Consider the following 18,889-nt stretch of genomic DNA (forward strand, 5'->3'; position numbering starts at 1 on the left):
GTAGAAGGGATTATCAAATGCTGAGAAATGCGTTCACCTTGATTTAAATGAACCACCCAAATTTGGACATGGTGTAAAGGAGGGTTAAAAGTAATAAAAATGAAAGAAAGTAAATATTTAAACCCAAAACATACAGTCCTATTCAAATCCAGCAGAAGCAAGCTGACAGATTGCGGTAAAAAAGATCTGTTTTCATTAGTCATGCCCATGCCCACATGAAAAGCAAAGGAGGCTTTTCAAAGCTAAATGTTGCGGTTGGAGCACGGTCCTTCAACAAAATGCAACAGCAGAGAGAGGAGAAAACTCATAAAAAGTGACAGCTAGTGATGGCCAGCCAGCAGGTCCTTCTAGGAGATAATTAATAGGTTTTCACTGGCAGATTTACAGACGAAGGGAGAGCGAGGAGAGCGCTGGCTATGAGCTGCCCTTTCCTTCAAAATGCTGCACTTTAACTTCTCTGCGCCAAGCAACATATCACTTCTCTCACATACGCACAAGGACATCACCAACCTACAATGGCACAACTTAGAATTTAAAGCATTGACGGAACAACCTTTGTTCCAAGGACAAACGGAGTAGTTAAACATAAGGTCAGGCTGTGGATGCAGAAAGGATACAGGCTTGCATTAGACAATTGATCAATATATACAGAAACACATATAGGCACACTTTTGCTCGTAAAAACATAAAAGCAGTACATGTTTGGAAATCAAATCCAGCCAGAACATCTCTGACAGAGTGCCAAACAGATGAACACACTCACACACACATTCAAGGCTGATTACCATCCGTTTGGGTTTGTATATTCACAAGCTTTGTGTTGCCAAAAGAGTGATTGATAGATCTTTGTGTTAATGTGGAGGGGGGAAAAGTGAAGAGAAAAAACTGCATAAAAATTAGGATACAAATTGGATAAGGCATGTACAATGTTATATTTGTGTTATTATCAAGAGTATTGAGAGTAGTTCAGTGTCCTGGACTTCCAAAATACATTAAAGACACATCGTTGAGCCCCACTGCTGCTTTGCCTCTTCCTAACTATGATAATGATCACCTCTTGTTTTGTTTTTTCATGTTATGCCACATACACCATCCCCAGACTATAAATACCAAGTATTGCATCAAATGTGAAGCTTGAAATAGTCCCTATTACAAATGCAGTGTATACTCTTTTAGTAACGCATGCAAAAATAAACAGTGCCTTGCTGTTTTAGGAAATGTGAAATCCTTGTTCAAATCAAACTATATGTATTTTTAAAAAAATGTATCTTCAAGTAGGATTGAACAGCCTTGGAGCTGAGACTCCCAAATCAATATGGAATTGTAATTAAATGTAAAATGCATTTTGGATCATCATAGACTGAATTTGTCAACACTTTAACTAGCTACAAGAATGTTTTGACTGCAATTAAAAAGGTGTTTTAGTGTAAGTGTACAGTATGATCCATTGTCTGTAGACATTCATTTTGAATAGAGAAATGAGTGTTACATGAACTGTTTAACAGTGTCAATATACCAAATAAAGCTCCTTTCTGGGGTGAGTATTTAACAAGAGAAAAACTAAAGTGGGGGAACAAAAGACAAAAATGTCTTCTGGGGAAACTACCTATACCTGTTGCTGTCTGGGGGACAGTTTCAGTCTACAGGTAATTCTGAGGGCTGAATAAAAATGTGCTCAATGTTGATATAAACTTCTCATTCCGTGAACAGTGCTGAAGACAGCCCATACTGTCAGAAGAGTGAGGAGTATAAGTACTGTTAAGGGAGAAAAAAAGAGATACGAGTGACAGAAAGTGATCAAACGTACAAATACCAAATTAAACTCAAGTCACTGTGTTGGACTGGCTTCTCCCACAATAGCTCCATAATACTGGCACATTACCATGCGAAGGCCTAGCATAATGTCTGCATTACATTGCTTTGGCAGAACAGCTGACAAATTGTGTACATGACAAATTATGATAAACGTTTGCCTTATGGACAATATTTGCAGATGATACAACAATCGGGATAACAAAAGAGTGGAAAGAAACACAGACAACGCAATATATTAAGCATTTAAATCCCCTATATTTCCCAGGCATACATTGTTTTTCCTAAATATCTAAATATGGAAATGAGTCCATGTTTCCCATCCATGCCTTCAGGGGTAATAGTCCAGAACATTATTCGTCTCTTTTGGCTGGACATGAGTCCCAATTATAATTCTGCTATTACATTAAGCTTGGTGGGAACAAGCAGTTTACATTAACAAAGATGGAAAAGATGGGCCGTCTGGTGCCGTGCCAGACAGTGTTCGAGCCAACTAAAGAACTATTCACAGATTCATTTGCTCTCTCCTTCCTGTCACTCCACCCTCTGCTGTATGTACTCTCACACAGCAGAACACCAAAAGGAAAACTGACAAAGTGTTTGTCAAATTCTTTAACTGAAGTAAACATTTCCAGTTCTTTGAAATTAACCTTTCCAAAATAAAAATTATTTTCTTTTGCTTAAAAGGGAATGAAATAGTGTGGTTCAAAGGCAATTAGTCTTTAATTTATACCCCTAAAACAAATAATTCAAAAAGATTCAAGCTATTTTAATTATTAATTTTAAAGTTTGAAAAGAGACGAAAAGAAAGTAACTCTGACAGACATAGAGTTAAATATAGATACTCCATTTCTCAATATTTGAGTTGCTTGTCTTAAAAAGAGTATTTTGGAAAGTCGTTTTACTTCATTGGATTATTTTTCTATTTCTCATTAGTGCACAGCCTGTATACATATTACTAGTTGTTGTCTTCGGAAAAAGCTTCTGGTTTTATGTGAGCCAGAAAAAAGGGAGCTGTCACTTCTTTTGTATTTGGTAAAAATCCCTTGAACTCATCGGGGTCAGGTTTTAACCAAACTACTAACTAAAAAATGACTAATGATGCATTTCAAATTCAAATCACTTTTCAGCTCTTAATAGTACTCCCCAAAAAATTAGCACAAAATATGTATTTCTGTCTGGTCAACTTCTTCTCTCATGCATGTTGCTGAATACTGTCCAGTGATAACCGTGCAACTGGCTGGGGCACCTACACTGTACGCCGGCGACCCGGGTTCGATTCCCGACCCGTGGTCCTTTCCGGATCTCTCTCCCACTTTCCTGTCACTCTCCACTGTCCTATCCGATTAAAGGCAAAAAGCCCCCCAAAAATATCTTTTAAAAAAAGAATGCAAAATAGATAGCATGTTCTAACAAATCTAAGGAGACCCAATACAATGTTATTCACAGTCTGCATGTCACCCCAGCTATTCGCTGTAAGTATGATCCTATGTGCTCTTCATTATGCTGGAAATGTAACATTTGCAGTGGCACTAACAGTCTTTTTGGTCGTCAGTTCAAAGTGCAAGTTTCAAGTTTCATAAAAAGAAAGACATACTTTTAAATCCATATAACTTTGTTCTTGGTTTGGATTCCAATTATGAACGTAGACATAGAAACATGTCACAATACTCCAGAAAAGGTTAGATGAAGATCTGCCTAATATTTTGTTAAGGTTTAAAAAACTGATGTCCATAAAATATGTTGGTATTGTCTCAACTTGTAACTTATACAACATATTGAGAAGAAAAAAGAAAAGACCCAAAATGATTTATACAAGGAGCAAAGTTAGTCAGACATCACAAAAATGCTGATAATGGTTTATTTTGTTTTCCCACAATTGAATTGAACACAAACCTGCCTGTTATTATTATACTGTGTCTTTGCTTGATAGTGGGTCTTACCAGTTCACTGTGGAGTCTGAGGATCAGTTCATCTTTCTCTCTCAGTTGTTGCAGCAAGGCCCCCTCTCTGCTGGGATCCTAAACACAAGCAACAACACACCATGTTACACATTACTTAGGACACTGCAGACAGCAGTGATTTATCTAAGGGTCCATATTCCCGCAAAAGCAATACATAGAGCCTAAGAGGATGACAACATACAAAATGTGTTTCTGCCTGTGTGTGTGTGTGTGTGTTTCTTTGGCTGTCCCCATAAAAGTTAACGTTGGTTTTGCAAGTGTTTTATGTGCATTTATGAGGGTGTTGGTTGCTGGTCTTGCTAGTGCGTGGCTACGTGTCATAAAGTTGTCACGTATGCAGCAGGCATTGTGATCTTCTCTTCTCTCTACGTGTCTGTGATAAACTTGATGTGTCCTATGGCGGCACCCCAGAGCGCACAGTACTTCAGTATGACCTTGTGTTGTAAGGGGACATTGCTGTGGGGAAGATGGAGAGCAGCAACAGGACAGGATATAGGAGACAGGAGACAGGAGACAGGAGACAGGAGACAGGAGACAGGAGAGGAGGAGACAGGAGAGGAGGAGACAGGAGAGGAGGAGACAGGAGACAGGAGAGGAGGAGAATAATAAAACTCATAAACTTTATTCTTATGGCACCTTTCAAAACAACAGTTACAAAGCAACAATATTATAAATAATGTCATTATGAAATTAGAATTATGAAATGAGTTGATGTTTATGACTATAATTGTGCTACATCTTGAAAGGACACACTCCCACAAAATAATAAGATTTGGCGCTTTCATTTCATCGGGAATAAAAGATCCTGAGCATATACCTGCTATAAACTGTTTCACTTTTGACTTAATGAGTGTAAGAAGAATAAAGGAAAGGAGATAAGGAAGACTAAGGAAGGAGATACAGGTACTAGTCAATTTTCACAGACTGCATGATCTGAATTGTCATTAGATTTAGATTTATTTATGTCTCCTTTCTTAGAAACATTTATATTCTCTTTTTCATTTTTTATTTAATTTATATTCTTATTTTGATTGCGTTGCAGTTGCGAAATACAATCCTATATCTGTTATTTCATCTCCATTTCATCTGTTAATGTACATCAATATAATCATTTCTTTCATATAAATGAGCACTGGCACAAATGTATGTATATGTTGTTTGGCTCCATAATAATATTTGAAATATAATTGTGCTGCAAAGAGTTTATCCAATGCACAAATTAAGTTCCCCTAGCACATCTATTTGACATGACTTGTGTTTCAAAGTTGATAAAGTGAAAACAGCCAAGAGAGAGCTGCCAGAGCATCTCAGGCTACACTCTGACTCATGGCGAGGTTGAAAAAAAAATCGAGCTGTGCTACAGACCTAGCAGTTTTGATTAAAATATTAAACTCAATTTGAATATGGTGAGGAGGCTAAGATGTACACAGGGTGAAACTGAGAAGAACCGAGGAAACAAGTAAAATAAGAGGGAAGGAAAAGAATAAGAGAGTGTGAGAGAAGGAGCAATAAAATAAAAAGAACAAAAGGATAGAAGGCCATTACCACTTCAAGGACATAAAGGCAGGGGACATAAAGAGGGGCAAGATAACAGGAGGAAAATGAGGGGGAAACGAGAGGAAAGGGGGACAGTTACCAAGAGAAGGAGAGGACAGAGAGGGCCTGAGGCTGAGCATGATGGTCAGAGACCGTGGGGAGCCATCTAGCTAAAGGACAGACACAGAGTCAAAGGGAGACCACAGGGAACCGTATAGCTACGACGGCGTCCTTTAAATGACCTCATGATAAAAACACACAGCTAGCCTTTCGCTGAGTCAAAAATAACTTCATAAAGAATCATACAAAATGATTATAATGGCTGATGATAAAAACACTTGTTGAGTGTGGAGGAGGCTCATTTAGTTCCAGTCAATTGTCCTCAAGTGTTGAGTGCTTTATAATGTCTTGAAGGTAAAAGACCAGTATCTTATTATGCAAAATAGAAAGAATCTGTTAATGTTCGATAGTTAAAAGTAATGTTTTCTTTTATAGTCAAGTGGGTTTGACTTGATGGTTAAAATGGGATAAGCATGTAAAATAAGGTGTATAACTTCTTCCGAAGGCAACAGTGTTTCATGTACCTTTCATGCTGTAGTGCCTTTGTGAGACGAGCAAAGTTGTATTTTTATGCACTATGTAAAAGTGATTCGTAATGATTTAAATAATCTAATTTAGAAATGCATGGATCCAGATAAATCAAATTAAGGGACCAATGGCTTAACATATTAAAACATAATTCATTGATTTATGGTTTTGATCAAATCAACACTTCCGTATTATGAGATGAAAGGTTGGTGCTACTGCAGCAAGCAGTATGGACCGTGTTTGCTGCAGTCTGTTGGTGGTGACTTACACTATGCAATCGTCTCAGAAAGTTTTGATGGGTTTTGTTTTCTGACTTCCTGAGATAACAGGTCTAATTTATGTTGAGGTATGTGTGGCAGCTTCACAAAATCACAAGATATAGGTCAGGGAGGACAAAGTCAGTTCTTTTGTTGATAAAACCTATTAAAGACAACCTTTCCCACTAGGAAATTGAAAACCAAAACCGTTTCAATCAAAGTGGACTCCTGGCTTCAGATAGGTGCCAGATTTGAGAGATAATAAGGATATCTTTTTCAAAATGCTAGGACAGCATAAATATACTAATATGAAATGCCAATGGGACTGAAAAGCCATTTACTTGCTGTGATAATTACTACATTAGTCCCCTCTTCTATTAATCTCAGCCAAAAGGGACTGAAGACTGTTCCAAATGAACTGTCTGGCTACAACAGCACAGTGTGTGTGTGTGTGTGTGTGTGTGTGTGTGTGTGTGTGTGTGTGTGTGTGTGTGTGTGTGTGTGTGTGTGTGTGTGTGTGTGTGTGTGTGTGTGTGTGTGTGTGTGTGTGTGTGTGTGTGTGTGTGCGTGTGTCACTGCATGTATATAAGTAGTTGTATTTTGAATGTTCATGTGTATGACTAAATCCCTTTAATTATTTGCTTACAGGTCAGACATGACCTCAAGAGTACAAATAGACAGAAAGAACCGCCGATGGGTTTAAGCAGTGAGTGGAAAACAGATGGATATGAAAGAGAGATCTAATGAACCTCAACTATATGTGTGATGACATACAATTAATGAAAATGTTACTTACTTTGTCAATACTTAATACTGAGCACCCTTACGATGTAATATCCTACAAAAATCATTAAAATATGAAAGGGCATTAGCAAACCTAAAACTAAAATTAGAAAACTTTTTTCAGCTTGCTGAAAAGAAGCCCAACATTTAGTCACCCATCAGGTATAATTCAAACCAAATGTTATGGCTGAATTGAATGGAAAAGCCTGTAGAGCATGCCAATGTATTTCTGATGTGATTGGAATGGCCTCAGTGGTGATAAATCTGATCAAAATCATTGGACTGTATCCACTTTATGGGATTTTGTACAGAGGTTGAGGCCACTTTATGTTTGCAATCAGCAGCAAATTGAAGAGGGTATGGATATGAATTGCATTTCCCCTGTTAGCAGAAATTATTCAATTTGTTAAAAAATGTTTGAGGAAGACACAAGAAAAGTGATTGTATATATATATCATTTCAACATCCCTCTTCCTTCAATTTGGAAAACAAATTGGCCATTTCAAAAAATTAGGGAAAGAGGTTTAAGAAATAACAGCAGGATCAAACGCATTCTCGCTGTTTTGTGTTTATACTGACTGTGACTTGAAGAGCAGGAAGGAAGGTAAAACATATAATCATATCAACCATAAGTGGCACTACATATTGGCCTAACAGCAGACCCAGCAGACCTGCCAATACCTGCTCAACAACTCCAACAGGATGACAAGTAAGACGAGGTGTTTAAGATGCAATAATTATTCAACACCATTGTAAGCTATAAAGGTATGCCTGACAAGATGAGCTTTAAACTCCCAATAAGAGGTCTCAGCCATATCCACATAGTCTAGCCCCAAAGGGAGGTGGTTTCTATCAGCAACCAATAACAACACAAAGCAATGATTGTGTGCTAACACAGGATGGGTAATGTCTTGTAAAAGAATTGAGCAAAAAAACGAAACCCGCAAGACAAACGAATAAAAAACAATAAATGTACAAAGCTCCCGAGCATGAAGTTGCCCCATCTGGTTTAAAATATATGTCTCCATCTTCATTCCTCACTTCTTCCCTTCTGTGCTTATCAATTTTCAGTCTGACTGACTTTAATTATGACTTTATCAGTACACTATTTATTCACACTGATAGAAGAACGCAAGGCATGCAGTGTAGAAAAAAAAAGAGAGCGGAGGTGATGAAAAAGTAATCAGCTGATAAACAGATACAATAACATACCTTCAAGAATTTACAATTAAAACAGTAACCTATATGAGTCTATATGAATTGCCTCTGTTGTCAGTATAAACCTTAAACACAGGGCCACCATTTATTTAAGTAAACTGTGAAACAGCAGCTTTGAACATTCTTGGACACATGTGTACATGACAAGCTTTTTTGCTGTAACTATCCTGTATAAACCAAAAGACATGTTGTGTGTGACGAACAGCATGCACTCATGTGATGCTATAGGTACTCCAGCTGTCTGAAGCACCTCAACAGGCAGTAAAGCTGACACCTCGCACAGAGAGTTAGGAAACCTGTCACACCACTCCTGTAATATTTATGTTGTTTGAAATAGAAGAGAGATTTGTCACCTGCCTAGATGTCCTTAAAATACAGCAATACCCCCTGAGCTGGAACTACCACTGACACATATTAAATATAGCATAAGATGTTATGAAAATGAGGCTAATCAAATGCAGTGAAATACTGTACTTGTACTGTATTTCATGTTGCTGAGACAGGAACCCACAGACAAATCAAAGGTAATGAAACACGAGACAGACTGTAACTACTGCTTTGATCTAACAACCACTCCGACTTCAGATATATTTCTCAAGTATTTTGACTAAGAATAATTGTCTGTGTGTTCTGATTTCATTAAGACTCTTCCTCTGGAATCATTATTGTTGTTGTAAGGACATGTTGCTGTCAATGTGTTTTATTGTTAGCTGTTGCTTCAGTCTCTTGAATATGTTTCTGTAGTAACTGCTCACTCCATATTTCTGCCTTCCTCTTATCAGCAGGTGTCATGGAAGGTTCCTCCAGAATTTGTTTACATTACATTTTTTTAGCTGACACTCCAAAGCACACACTAAACACAGCTGTTCAGTCTTAAGATGAGGTAGGTAGGGTAGTACGATTTAATCTTCATTTTAAAACAAAAGTCACAAAGTATCATTTGTCCCAGACGGAAATAACCTTTTAGGATATGAACATAATGATTCTGTTAAGACTCAAAATCCTTATTCAAATTTCATATTAATAGTTTTTCATTTAATCTCTGGAAAATAATTCATGTCAAAACAGTAAATAAATCATTCAGGACGGCAACTCCCAAGAATTCTCTCTCTCAGGGGGACAGTGTGTGTGAGAAACTGGTCATCCTAGCCTGTAGTGTGAGGCCCAGACAATGGGCAGGAACTTGTGTTGTGAAGGGGTTACCAGGAATGTTACCAGGAAAAAGAGAAACAGACGAGACTGATCGGCTGTTTTGCTCTCCAACTTTTTCTAAAATGTCATTTAATATAGTTAATAGATTCAGAACCACAAAATGCGTTGTCTATAATGTGTTTTCCACATAGGAGAACTATGTTTTACTGAACAGTATGTATAACCTGTGTCTGTACCTTATGCATAAATATAACATAATATTTATGCATCATAGAGAGGAGACATGCCTGTAGTCACTGATTATACGTCCTATTCTGTCCATTAAGGCTCTTCAGCAATGCATTATATAACAGAACTGCATTGAAATCAAAGGAATACTGGTGAGTAATGAATGTTATATAAAAACAAATAACTGTGTTAGCACCCGACTTTATCAATATTTGTATTTGTCCTAACGAGGCACGGATAATTATTTTGTTGTAGACTGAATTCGACAACATATATGAATTTGCTGCAAAAGTAACAGATCTCAAAGCAGTGAGATCTTTATGGGTATGTGTTTACTATTGCCTGTTGCATAAGTTTGTTTTGTGTATAGTGTATGTGCCTATGAGACTTGTATGAGTCTTTTTGCAACCCTCCCTGGCCTATGTGTGGGGAACAGTCTGTAATTATAAATTGGCAGTCATTACAATTATATATTATTCATTTCTAATTATGCAGTATTTGACACAATGATACATGTTGGACTATAAAAAGAAGTTCCTCATGTCTGCTAACACAAGGTGAACATACACAAGAGTCAATGAATTAACTACAAAATGTGCTATCCTAGCGTTGCTCTTTTCTAATCTCAGGTGGTCTGAATACACCTCTTGTAACTAATCTATTCATTATTTTTACCTCAGTCTTTTAAAATACAGTAGAACACTTTAACTGGGACAAAATCTGTTTAAAATCATGTCATATGCGTTGAGCCTAAATTAAACTGGGTTGCACTGTGACACTTCAGTCTCTCAGGTGGCTACTCTGGATTATTTTTACACCCACAGTCGTTTTCTTGAGCGCCAGGATAACTTTTCCTCTTCTCGCCCCTCCCTCAAACCTTCTGTTTCTTGTTACCCTCCCATCCCTTTCTCTTTCATGCTCCCTCAATTGCTTCCTCTCTCTCACCTGCATTTTTTGCACTCCTATATTACATTTCTCCTATAAAATGTATCCATCTTAATATCTTCAAACTAAATGCATTCCCTTTGTATGAACTTGAACTATAGCTTTCACATTTTTCCCTGAATCCTTACTCCCTTAGCCCCACGCTCCTGAACCTATCTTACAATCAAGTAGAACAATGTAAAATAGTCAGCATTGCAACAGTTTCCTTATATTCCCCTCATGCAATATGCCAACTCCATCGTTGTGTTTTCTTTCCGATGCCTACAGCGCTGACAAAGGGTTAGCCTTTGCCTCCCACCTGCTTACTCACTCTCTGCTATATATACATCGAACAGACTTCCACTACCTCTGAAAGTCTCCTACCTAACCTTTTTTAGTCCTGTCGCTGTTATTGTTGAAGCTACTGCCTGTACTTCAACTCCTCTCAATTTGGAAAAATACAATCAATTTTTAAATCAAACCTGTTGTTAAAATGTTCTTTCTCCCTAACCAAGTTTTTTTTTAGTGTATTACATTATAACATTATTGCAATTATTTGTTGGTTTCAAGTCCAGTCTTTATAATAGAGGCTTGGACTGTTTAAATGACATTAAAAGATATACCCAGATATGTCTGTAACTTTTCTGATTAAACTTTCCCATGTTTCCATACGAGATAGTTGAGAGACAGAGCAAAGACCCTAGAAGTTTCAGCCAGGCCAGCTTTCTTCATGCTGGCTCCCACCCTAGATTTTGAAGTGTTCCTTATCCTCGAGCTGCCACTGATACTCCATGTAGGTCAATAAAGAGGGCATGTACTCACACAAGCAACCACCCTCTCACACACACAAACACGACTAAAGTGGCACTGTGTAAGGGAATAAGGCCTTACCTTGTGGTTGCATTTTAAAAGAGGTGTTTTTATTCTGTATGTCCCCATATGTGAAAGAAGGGGTTAAAAAAGCAGCAGACGGGGTTGAAAAGGCTTGCCCCTTCTGCTTCTCTCTTCAGTCTAACAAGAACTATGCTGCCATCCAACTAAATCCCAGAAAGAAGCTTGACAAAAGCTCTCCCTTGGTAAATCTAAATCTTGCGCACACACACATACACACAGTCACATGCGCAAACACGCACACACTCACCCACACACAGACACACACACACCCTGCGTTAATAAATCGTATCTAGATCACACAGTGCTGATAGACTAGGTTGACAGAGGGGGGTCTTGGGCCTGTCAAGGCAAGCAAAGCACTTTGCCCCTTTCTCAGATCATGTATCCTCACCTCTCTTATGCTTTTCGCTTCTTTATTTTTCTCTCTTCTTCTTCCTCTCCGTCTTACTCCTATTCCTCGCTATTTGAACTTTTTGTGATTCATTATAAGCTAATGTGGATAAAAGGCTGTTAATCGTTCTGATGAGGGAAAAACTGAAGGAGACACACGGATCAAAAGAGGATTCTGTTCCTATTTTTGATCAGAGACCGACTGCTGTGTTCTTTTAATGAAACTAACAGGCTTTACATATTTGATTAGTGTATGAGTAAATGTGTGTAGTTTCATTTTTGGCTACCTAAATACACAACTACAGAGCGCCACAAAACTGCTGTCTCTGTATAAAAAAAATGTATGTATGTTTTTGTTCAATATTCAACTTAGGAGAAAGTTATTAGACACTTAATTCATGTTTCAACCCACATTAAGTGTTATGCTCTTCACAAGTCAATAACCTGGCTACAATGTGGTTTTTCGTAGATGTGGAGGAGTAAAAAAAGAAGACAATATGGTGTGTGTTTTGCAGCATGTATTTATTACCAAAGAATTGGTTTGGGACCACCAAACCAATTCCTAAACCTAAACCATTAAGCCTAAATGCAGGCTTAATCTGTATATCCGCCAGCTTTAATAGTTTATTTACGCGTTCTCATACTTCAGAGATATTAGGATAAGTGCGGGTGTTGCTTACACTCAAACTTGTTAACAGATTCCAATGATTATTGGGGAAAAGTCAGCTTGAACCAGTAGTTAGTAGTCAGTAAGCCTCTCTCCTTTTTATCTTAAACATACTCCTACAAATGAGGTATTGTTCATATGCCTAAAGCAACATACAATGGTTACCTTAAATGGAAGGGACTTTTCACTGCAAGGGCTTATGGGTAGAGACTGGAGGCTGCTTGCAGGACTTGTCTCTGTGCTCTGAAAAAGACAAAAACATAAATACAACAATTACATGAAGATGAGGTTTTTTAGATACACTGATCCAAATGTGATCTGCACAGAATGAACAGTTAATATTGTTTGTAACAAGATAAAGGTATGTGCAAGTATTTTCACTTTCAATACCTCCAACTAAATGTTGTTGATAAGCATTACACAAATAAGTCTGGCTACTCATTCAATAAGAAGAAAGAGAGATGTTAAATATACAAGCTCCACCAGGATAGGTGCTCATTCAAGCTACAGCATACTACAACCTCAGTGTAGTAGTTATTTTCAACAGAATATCTGCAGGGAAATAATAAATCTAGTCCCTTAATCTATGAAGCACCTTTTGTTCCTGAAAATGTTAGACAATTGGTCCTACCCATCCCTGTTGTGACTTTTGTCACCAAGTTTCTAAATAATCCATGTTTTTAACGCCAGCTGTGATGAGACTCATTTTGGCTCTGCTTCTCCACACAGGTGTCTGGAGGGCAGAGGGCAGGGGCAGCTAGAGGGAATTCTGAACATACACACACACAGACACCGCACACATTCATGTGACAAAGGGTGCACGAGCTGTCACATGTACGCAGACACATAGTCCTTAAAGAGAGCAGACGGTGGTCTAAATGTCACCTGTGGGGGCTTATGATAGGACAGATGGTGAAGCTGGAGAAGATAAAGTCATATCTTCAGGCAGGACTGCTGATATTGATGTAATGCAGCATGGTGATGACATGAAAGCACTCACAAGAAGGATACGAGAGGACATTTGACAAAGATGTGACAAAGAATGAGAAAAGGTAAAGTTAAGAATGAGCCTAACGTGTTTTCGAACCTCCATACTTCAGGAAAGGTCTTATTCCTTTTCTTTGGCTGCCTTCTTGCAGATTTATATGCAAACCGGCCCCTCTGTTGTTGAAGAGTCGCATCCAACAAAAGATGCTTCTTTGGCTAAAATCTTTTTGTTTGTGTATGTTTTGGCCTAGTTTCAGGTTTTGAAGGTAGCTCTGAAAAACTCCAGGGACCAAATCTTTGCACAGCATAAACTTGATGGTTTATTGGTTTGGCTGACCTTTTAAAGAAGCATACCTCCCTATCAGAATTATAGGTGCGCTATGGCGGCAGGCCCTCAATGTGTCATCGGTGATCAATGCCTTTCCCCATGCAGAGAGACAGGCGCACAGTCACTGACACCCAAACACTCTCTGTCCCTCTCTCTCTCTTTATAACACACACACACACACACACACACACACACACACACACTCTCTTTAAGGTCACCTCTGTCCCACAGGCCGTAACACACAACTGTCCTCACAATTAGATGTGGTTCAGTAAAAATCTTTTCAGATTAGAGAATGAGGAAAGCTGCCTGGGAGCTCTGGATTTAATGACTTGCACCTAGAAGTTAAATGTCTAAAAATGATGAATGGCTCTAGAAAGGAAAGCAGGTTTTTTAGTTTGATACACCCCTTTAATCAAATTCACAAATCAATTGAATCACAAAATGAAAATCCAACAAAAAACCTCACAGTCCAATTATTCCCACTTTCTCTCATTGACATTTGGCCTTTTTGTCTGAAGGCAGCATCTTTAAAAACATACAGCAATTTGATATATTGGGTTCTTTGAAAAACAGAAGAGTGTTTTAAATTTGAAATATCAGCACCTGCATAGCTAACGTACTTTTACTTGTTGTTATTTATTTATTTAGCTTTTTTGATTTTTCATAAAGCTGGTGTCAAAATGGCTTCAGAGATGAATGCAACTGCCTTATATGAAATAAACAACAGCTTTTTCAAATACACTTTATCATACCAACATCTATCATTACAAGATTTGGTGGAGGCAGGAATAATAAGCTGCTGCCACAAGGCAAACAGCTGCTTGGGGGTAAGGGTCACTGGGATGGATGGAGGGGCTGCAGAAGCACAGGCTAACAAGGCCTGGCAGTGCATGTGCGGATATTGCAACAAAAAAAAAACACATACCAATTGCCCTCAAAGACTGCAAGAACATGCAATAACAAATAGGATGTCACAGTCTTTCTAGATTCCTTTGCTGACATTGACAAATAGGGATCATTGTGTAGGGTGACATAATGGCACACATTGACAGCGGCCTTTCAGAAATGTATTTCTGTGCAGCCAACAGGATAAACTGCTGAGAGAAAAACAACTTTGAGTATGGATTGAGTCTGTAGAGACGTTTTAAATATGCTAATCCAACAAATATGGAGCAAATACTGTTGGGGCATTTTCAAGCCTTTGTTACAGAAGAAAGGGAGAGATTCAAAAAAGTTCCTCAGTCCAACTTTAACTTTGGACAATGAGTTTAATGGTTTCCTTCCTTCCTTTTTGAAAGCTACTAAGAAGCTGGCATGTCATGTTGCATGATTTTGTATCATTTTATTCACAGGTCCTTCTGCTCCAACTGTTGAGTTATATTAGACTTCCTTGTTCATAAAGCTGGCTAATATAACTGTACTTTTTGTTGGCTTAATTAAGCATGTTCTCTCTCAGTTGGCAACAACACTTAATTAATTAAAAAGTCTGATGTGCAGGCTAGCTCGAGGCACTATATATCGCCTACATCTGGATGATGTATGAAGTTTGCAAAAACTGCTGCACAATCATAACCATTTACCAATTATTCTACTTTATTGTTTAAAACAATGTAATTGTATGTGTGTGACACCTACAATTGTGAGAGAGTGACAATGTGACTTCTCATGATTCTGATAGATATTGCATTTTTTTTCTTTTTGTTCATTATAAGGTTGATATTGGTATGATATAAAAACAGTCTATGCTGCAGTAATCGCTGAAAAAGAGTATAACAGATGGGGAACATCTGGGACAATGACATAAAAAGTGGACGGCTCGGTTCATAATTGTTAGTTTTCACTACACCAGTCATTATTACAAATGTCTTCCTCTTGGAAAGCATAGCCCAGAAGTTTTTGGTTATAATAATGACTGGACTGGAACAGCACTGTATCATGTGGGACATATAAAGTTGACCTGTGTGTTGGATGCCATCAGAGGGAAGAGAAGAGAAGAGAAGAGAAGTTAAGGTTACCCAAAGAAAAGAACAGGCTCAATACCAGAAGGTCAAGCAAATAAAATGCAAAGCATACAGACATGCCAAATCACCTTCCCCTTGCTGAAGAATGGATTACATCTGTTGATGGACGGTAACAACATTTGCAAGTTAATGACGCCACAGAGCAAGCAAAGAGCGCAAAAGTGTCTCCTCTTTTATATTCATGTTCTGCTGCTGTGTAACCTCTCCCGCTCTCTCGTACACTCCCTTTAGTCTCCCCATAACCACTGCAGTCACTCTCCACTAATTATTATCATATCTTTTTCGTGTCTCATGCCTCTCTCACAGTGGTTCTGGGAGGAAAAAACAGAGAGATGAAAAGTGAAGAGGAACGGAGAAAGTCATACATAAGCCTAAGGACTCTAATTCTCAGAGAGGCCCTCACAGCTAGCTTTGATCTTAGCTCCAGGTACTAATGGAGGGGTATTAGGGAAGGTCTGGTCACCCTTTTATATGTCTTTTTGTGTATTTGTATTTTTGAATGTGGGTCCATATAATATTTATGTATTGGTAAGGGTCATTCACCAGTCACATTGTAAGAGAACAGCAGCCAGAAATTACTAATGGCTAATTTTTCAGCCCAACTTCCTGAGCATATGGTACAACTACTAACATCCCTTTTTGTAGGTTAATATACCTAACATTTACAATGACAACGTGTAGAAGAAGTTCTATTGAAGCTAAAGAAAAAACGTTAAACAATTGTTTATGCCTCAACCATTTTCAAAATGAGTGTAATTATCATTTTGGACTGGCGCAAACTCAAACTAAATATGGAATTTGCAATCAGCAGTTGATTGAATGTTTCATCATAATGACTGACAATGTGCCCCAAGTCAAGCTCTGTGCAAATTGCAATTACCCTAAATATGAAATGCCAATCACGTAAAGAACACATTTATGTTCTTCAAAAATAATCACAATGGAAGAAAAAAAACCCTGTAATATTATTCTTTCCCATTTCCATTGTTGTAAAGAACTCCCAGAGTAAACAGACTGAATGACTGCACAGTGCTATCAATATGGCTCCCTGGATTTTACAGTTAAACCTTGTGCAGCTATTGCAACGTGCCAGTGCTTTACTAAGTGACCATTACAGCTTATCACATCAATAATGGTAGAGTGTAATATCCCTGGTTTCACGCGACATTCGCAATGAGATGGCCCGATAGCGTGAGGTAGAACTTTAGCTCTAAGCAGACCAAAGCATTTAAAGACCAGAGAGATACTCTGAAATAGGAGGATTTGTGTGTGGAGTGTGTGCGTGTGTGTTCGAGCATGTGTGTGTGAAAATAAAGACATGATGGCAAACGCTCAAAGACTGTAAGCCTTTAAGTTTTCTCCTCCAAATGTCGAATCTGCTTAATTTAACAAAACAAAGTGATTATAGGGACAAAGGCAGAAAAGCTTCCACCCTGAGATGATTTCATGGAGCTGAAATAGAGCGTATTAAAACAGAGAGGGAGGAATGTTTTAGTTTGAAATGCCACTTGCCTCATTATTTGCTAACCCCTCACCCTTGCTGGTTTTAAAACAATTTAATATGTATATACATTTATCAAAAGAGGTCTTTTAATGTGGTTCAAGGGGGATTATAATGAATTTCAACTTCTATCCTAGGGATTTTTGTTCTTTGTGACAGTCAATGTCTTAATCCAAGTATATAAAGCCACATTAAAAAGGGTCTGTAAGCTTGTGTCTGTGTGTGCATGTGCATATCCCACCTCCTGCAGTGTCCGTCTCAGTCTTAAAAGCAGGGTTTTGACAGCAGTGCAGTCCTGCTGCATCAGTCGGAGTGGAAGGGTCTCAAGACCTGGAGGTAATGGCTCATCTTCCCTTCCCAATCCCAGCCCAGAGCTCCAGTCAGCAGGCAGCAGGCTGGTCGGACGGCAGGGCTCTCTGGGGTTGAGGTAGAGCATAGGGAGGAGGGAGAAATAAAGAGATGAAATGTGAAAATTAGTGAGTTTGAAAACCTGATCATTGGTCTGTCTGCACCACTTTCCACAGGCAGCCTGTGGGATCTTGTCCTAGCCTTTGGTCGTTACCGGTGGAAGATGATACATAACACAGTATGGTCAATATATCGACTTCCGTAATTTTGTTTCCCAAAACTTTTGCAGCTACAAAAATGGCGCAAACATGGTCTTGACAATAACTTATATGGATGTGGAACACGTGTGACAATTATACAGTAAATTATACCTTATTCTCACACATGTGGGGGTATTCATGATTATCCTGATAATGGAAATCCTCAACAATGAATATATTGTGAGTGCTTTCTATCCCAATGATAATTTCCTTTATTATTCAATCCTTAGATGGATTCATTTTTCACACTTTTTACCTTTTCATGAAACCCCTATGGTTACGTTTTGGGAAACACACACACAAAGTAGCTTCAAATACAGAAAAAACATTCATATGGAGGTGAGAGAAAAGACGGGGGGAGCAAAAGGTCAGATAGAGAGCAAGACCTGCAACATACACTGCTCCACCATTAGGGCTCCATTTTAGAGAACACTCATTTCTATAATAAGTCTGTTTTAAAGATTGAGTAAGTAACATTGGAGAAACCATCAAGAGAAAGAGAGATTTTTAAAAAGATCCAACCAAAAAACACTGCCTAATTGTTTTCCAATAAAAGAAGCTAACAGTAATGGCTTTCGCTAAGTATAGCAAGATAACTGCCAACACGAACAGCCTGTCCCTTCAGGCCTCCCTCCAAAACCAATCCTCTAAAATTATCATTAATTATAATTATGAATGTAAAAAACAAACACGTCTATTGTGTATATACGTTGGATGTCAAAGGTTTTGAACAAATATAACACAAGATGTTCTTCTAAAACACATTGCCGACCCTAGTTTGAGAATGATATAAAACTGACATCATAAGGGTATAACAAAGCACACAAACCGACAAAATAAAAGCACATAAATGCCTGCATGTGCAGACACACAATCACTAATGCATTCATAGATGAAAGGAGCCAAAAGCACACAAGTCCATGTTCTTATTCTGCGTCCCACCATCATTATCAACTCAAAAGGAGACTTCTTTGTCAAGAGCTTTGATTATTCATTAAAGCCCATCACGGCTGTGTGATCTTCCCTGA

At 38.2% G+C, this 18,889-nt stretch overlaps 1 protein-coding gene across 2 annotated transcripts in view; it reads right to left on the minus strand.

Moving 5' to 3' along the window:
* ccser1 (coiled-coil serine-rich protein 1) overlaps positions 1-18,889 on the minus strand; it is a 103,947-nt gene that overhangs the window by 49,052 nt on the left and 36,006 nt on the right. For both annotated transcript variants that reach the window (XM_063897629.1, XM_063897628.1), the window contains exons 7-9: positions 17,495-17,669; positions 12,579-12,656; positions 3,756-3,833 (exon numbers count right to left, since the gene is read on the minus strand). In XM_063897629.1, the coding sequence (XP_063753699.1) occupies positions 3,756-3,833; positions 12,579-12,656; positions 17,495-17,669 (331 nt within the window). The remainder of the gene's footprint in view (positions 1-3,755; positions 3,834-12,578; positions 12,657-17,494; positions 17,670-18,889) is intronic.

The sequence above is a fragment of the Eleginops maclovinus genome, chromosome 12 (assembly GCF_036324505.1).
Source record: "Eleginops maclovinus isolate JMC-PN-2008 ecotype Puerto Natales chromosome 12, JC_Emac_rtc_rv5, whole genome shotgun sequence".
Classification (NCBI taxonomy): Eukaryota; Metazoa; Chordata; class Actinopteri; order Perciformes; family Eleginopidae; genus Eleginops; species Eleginops maclovinus.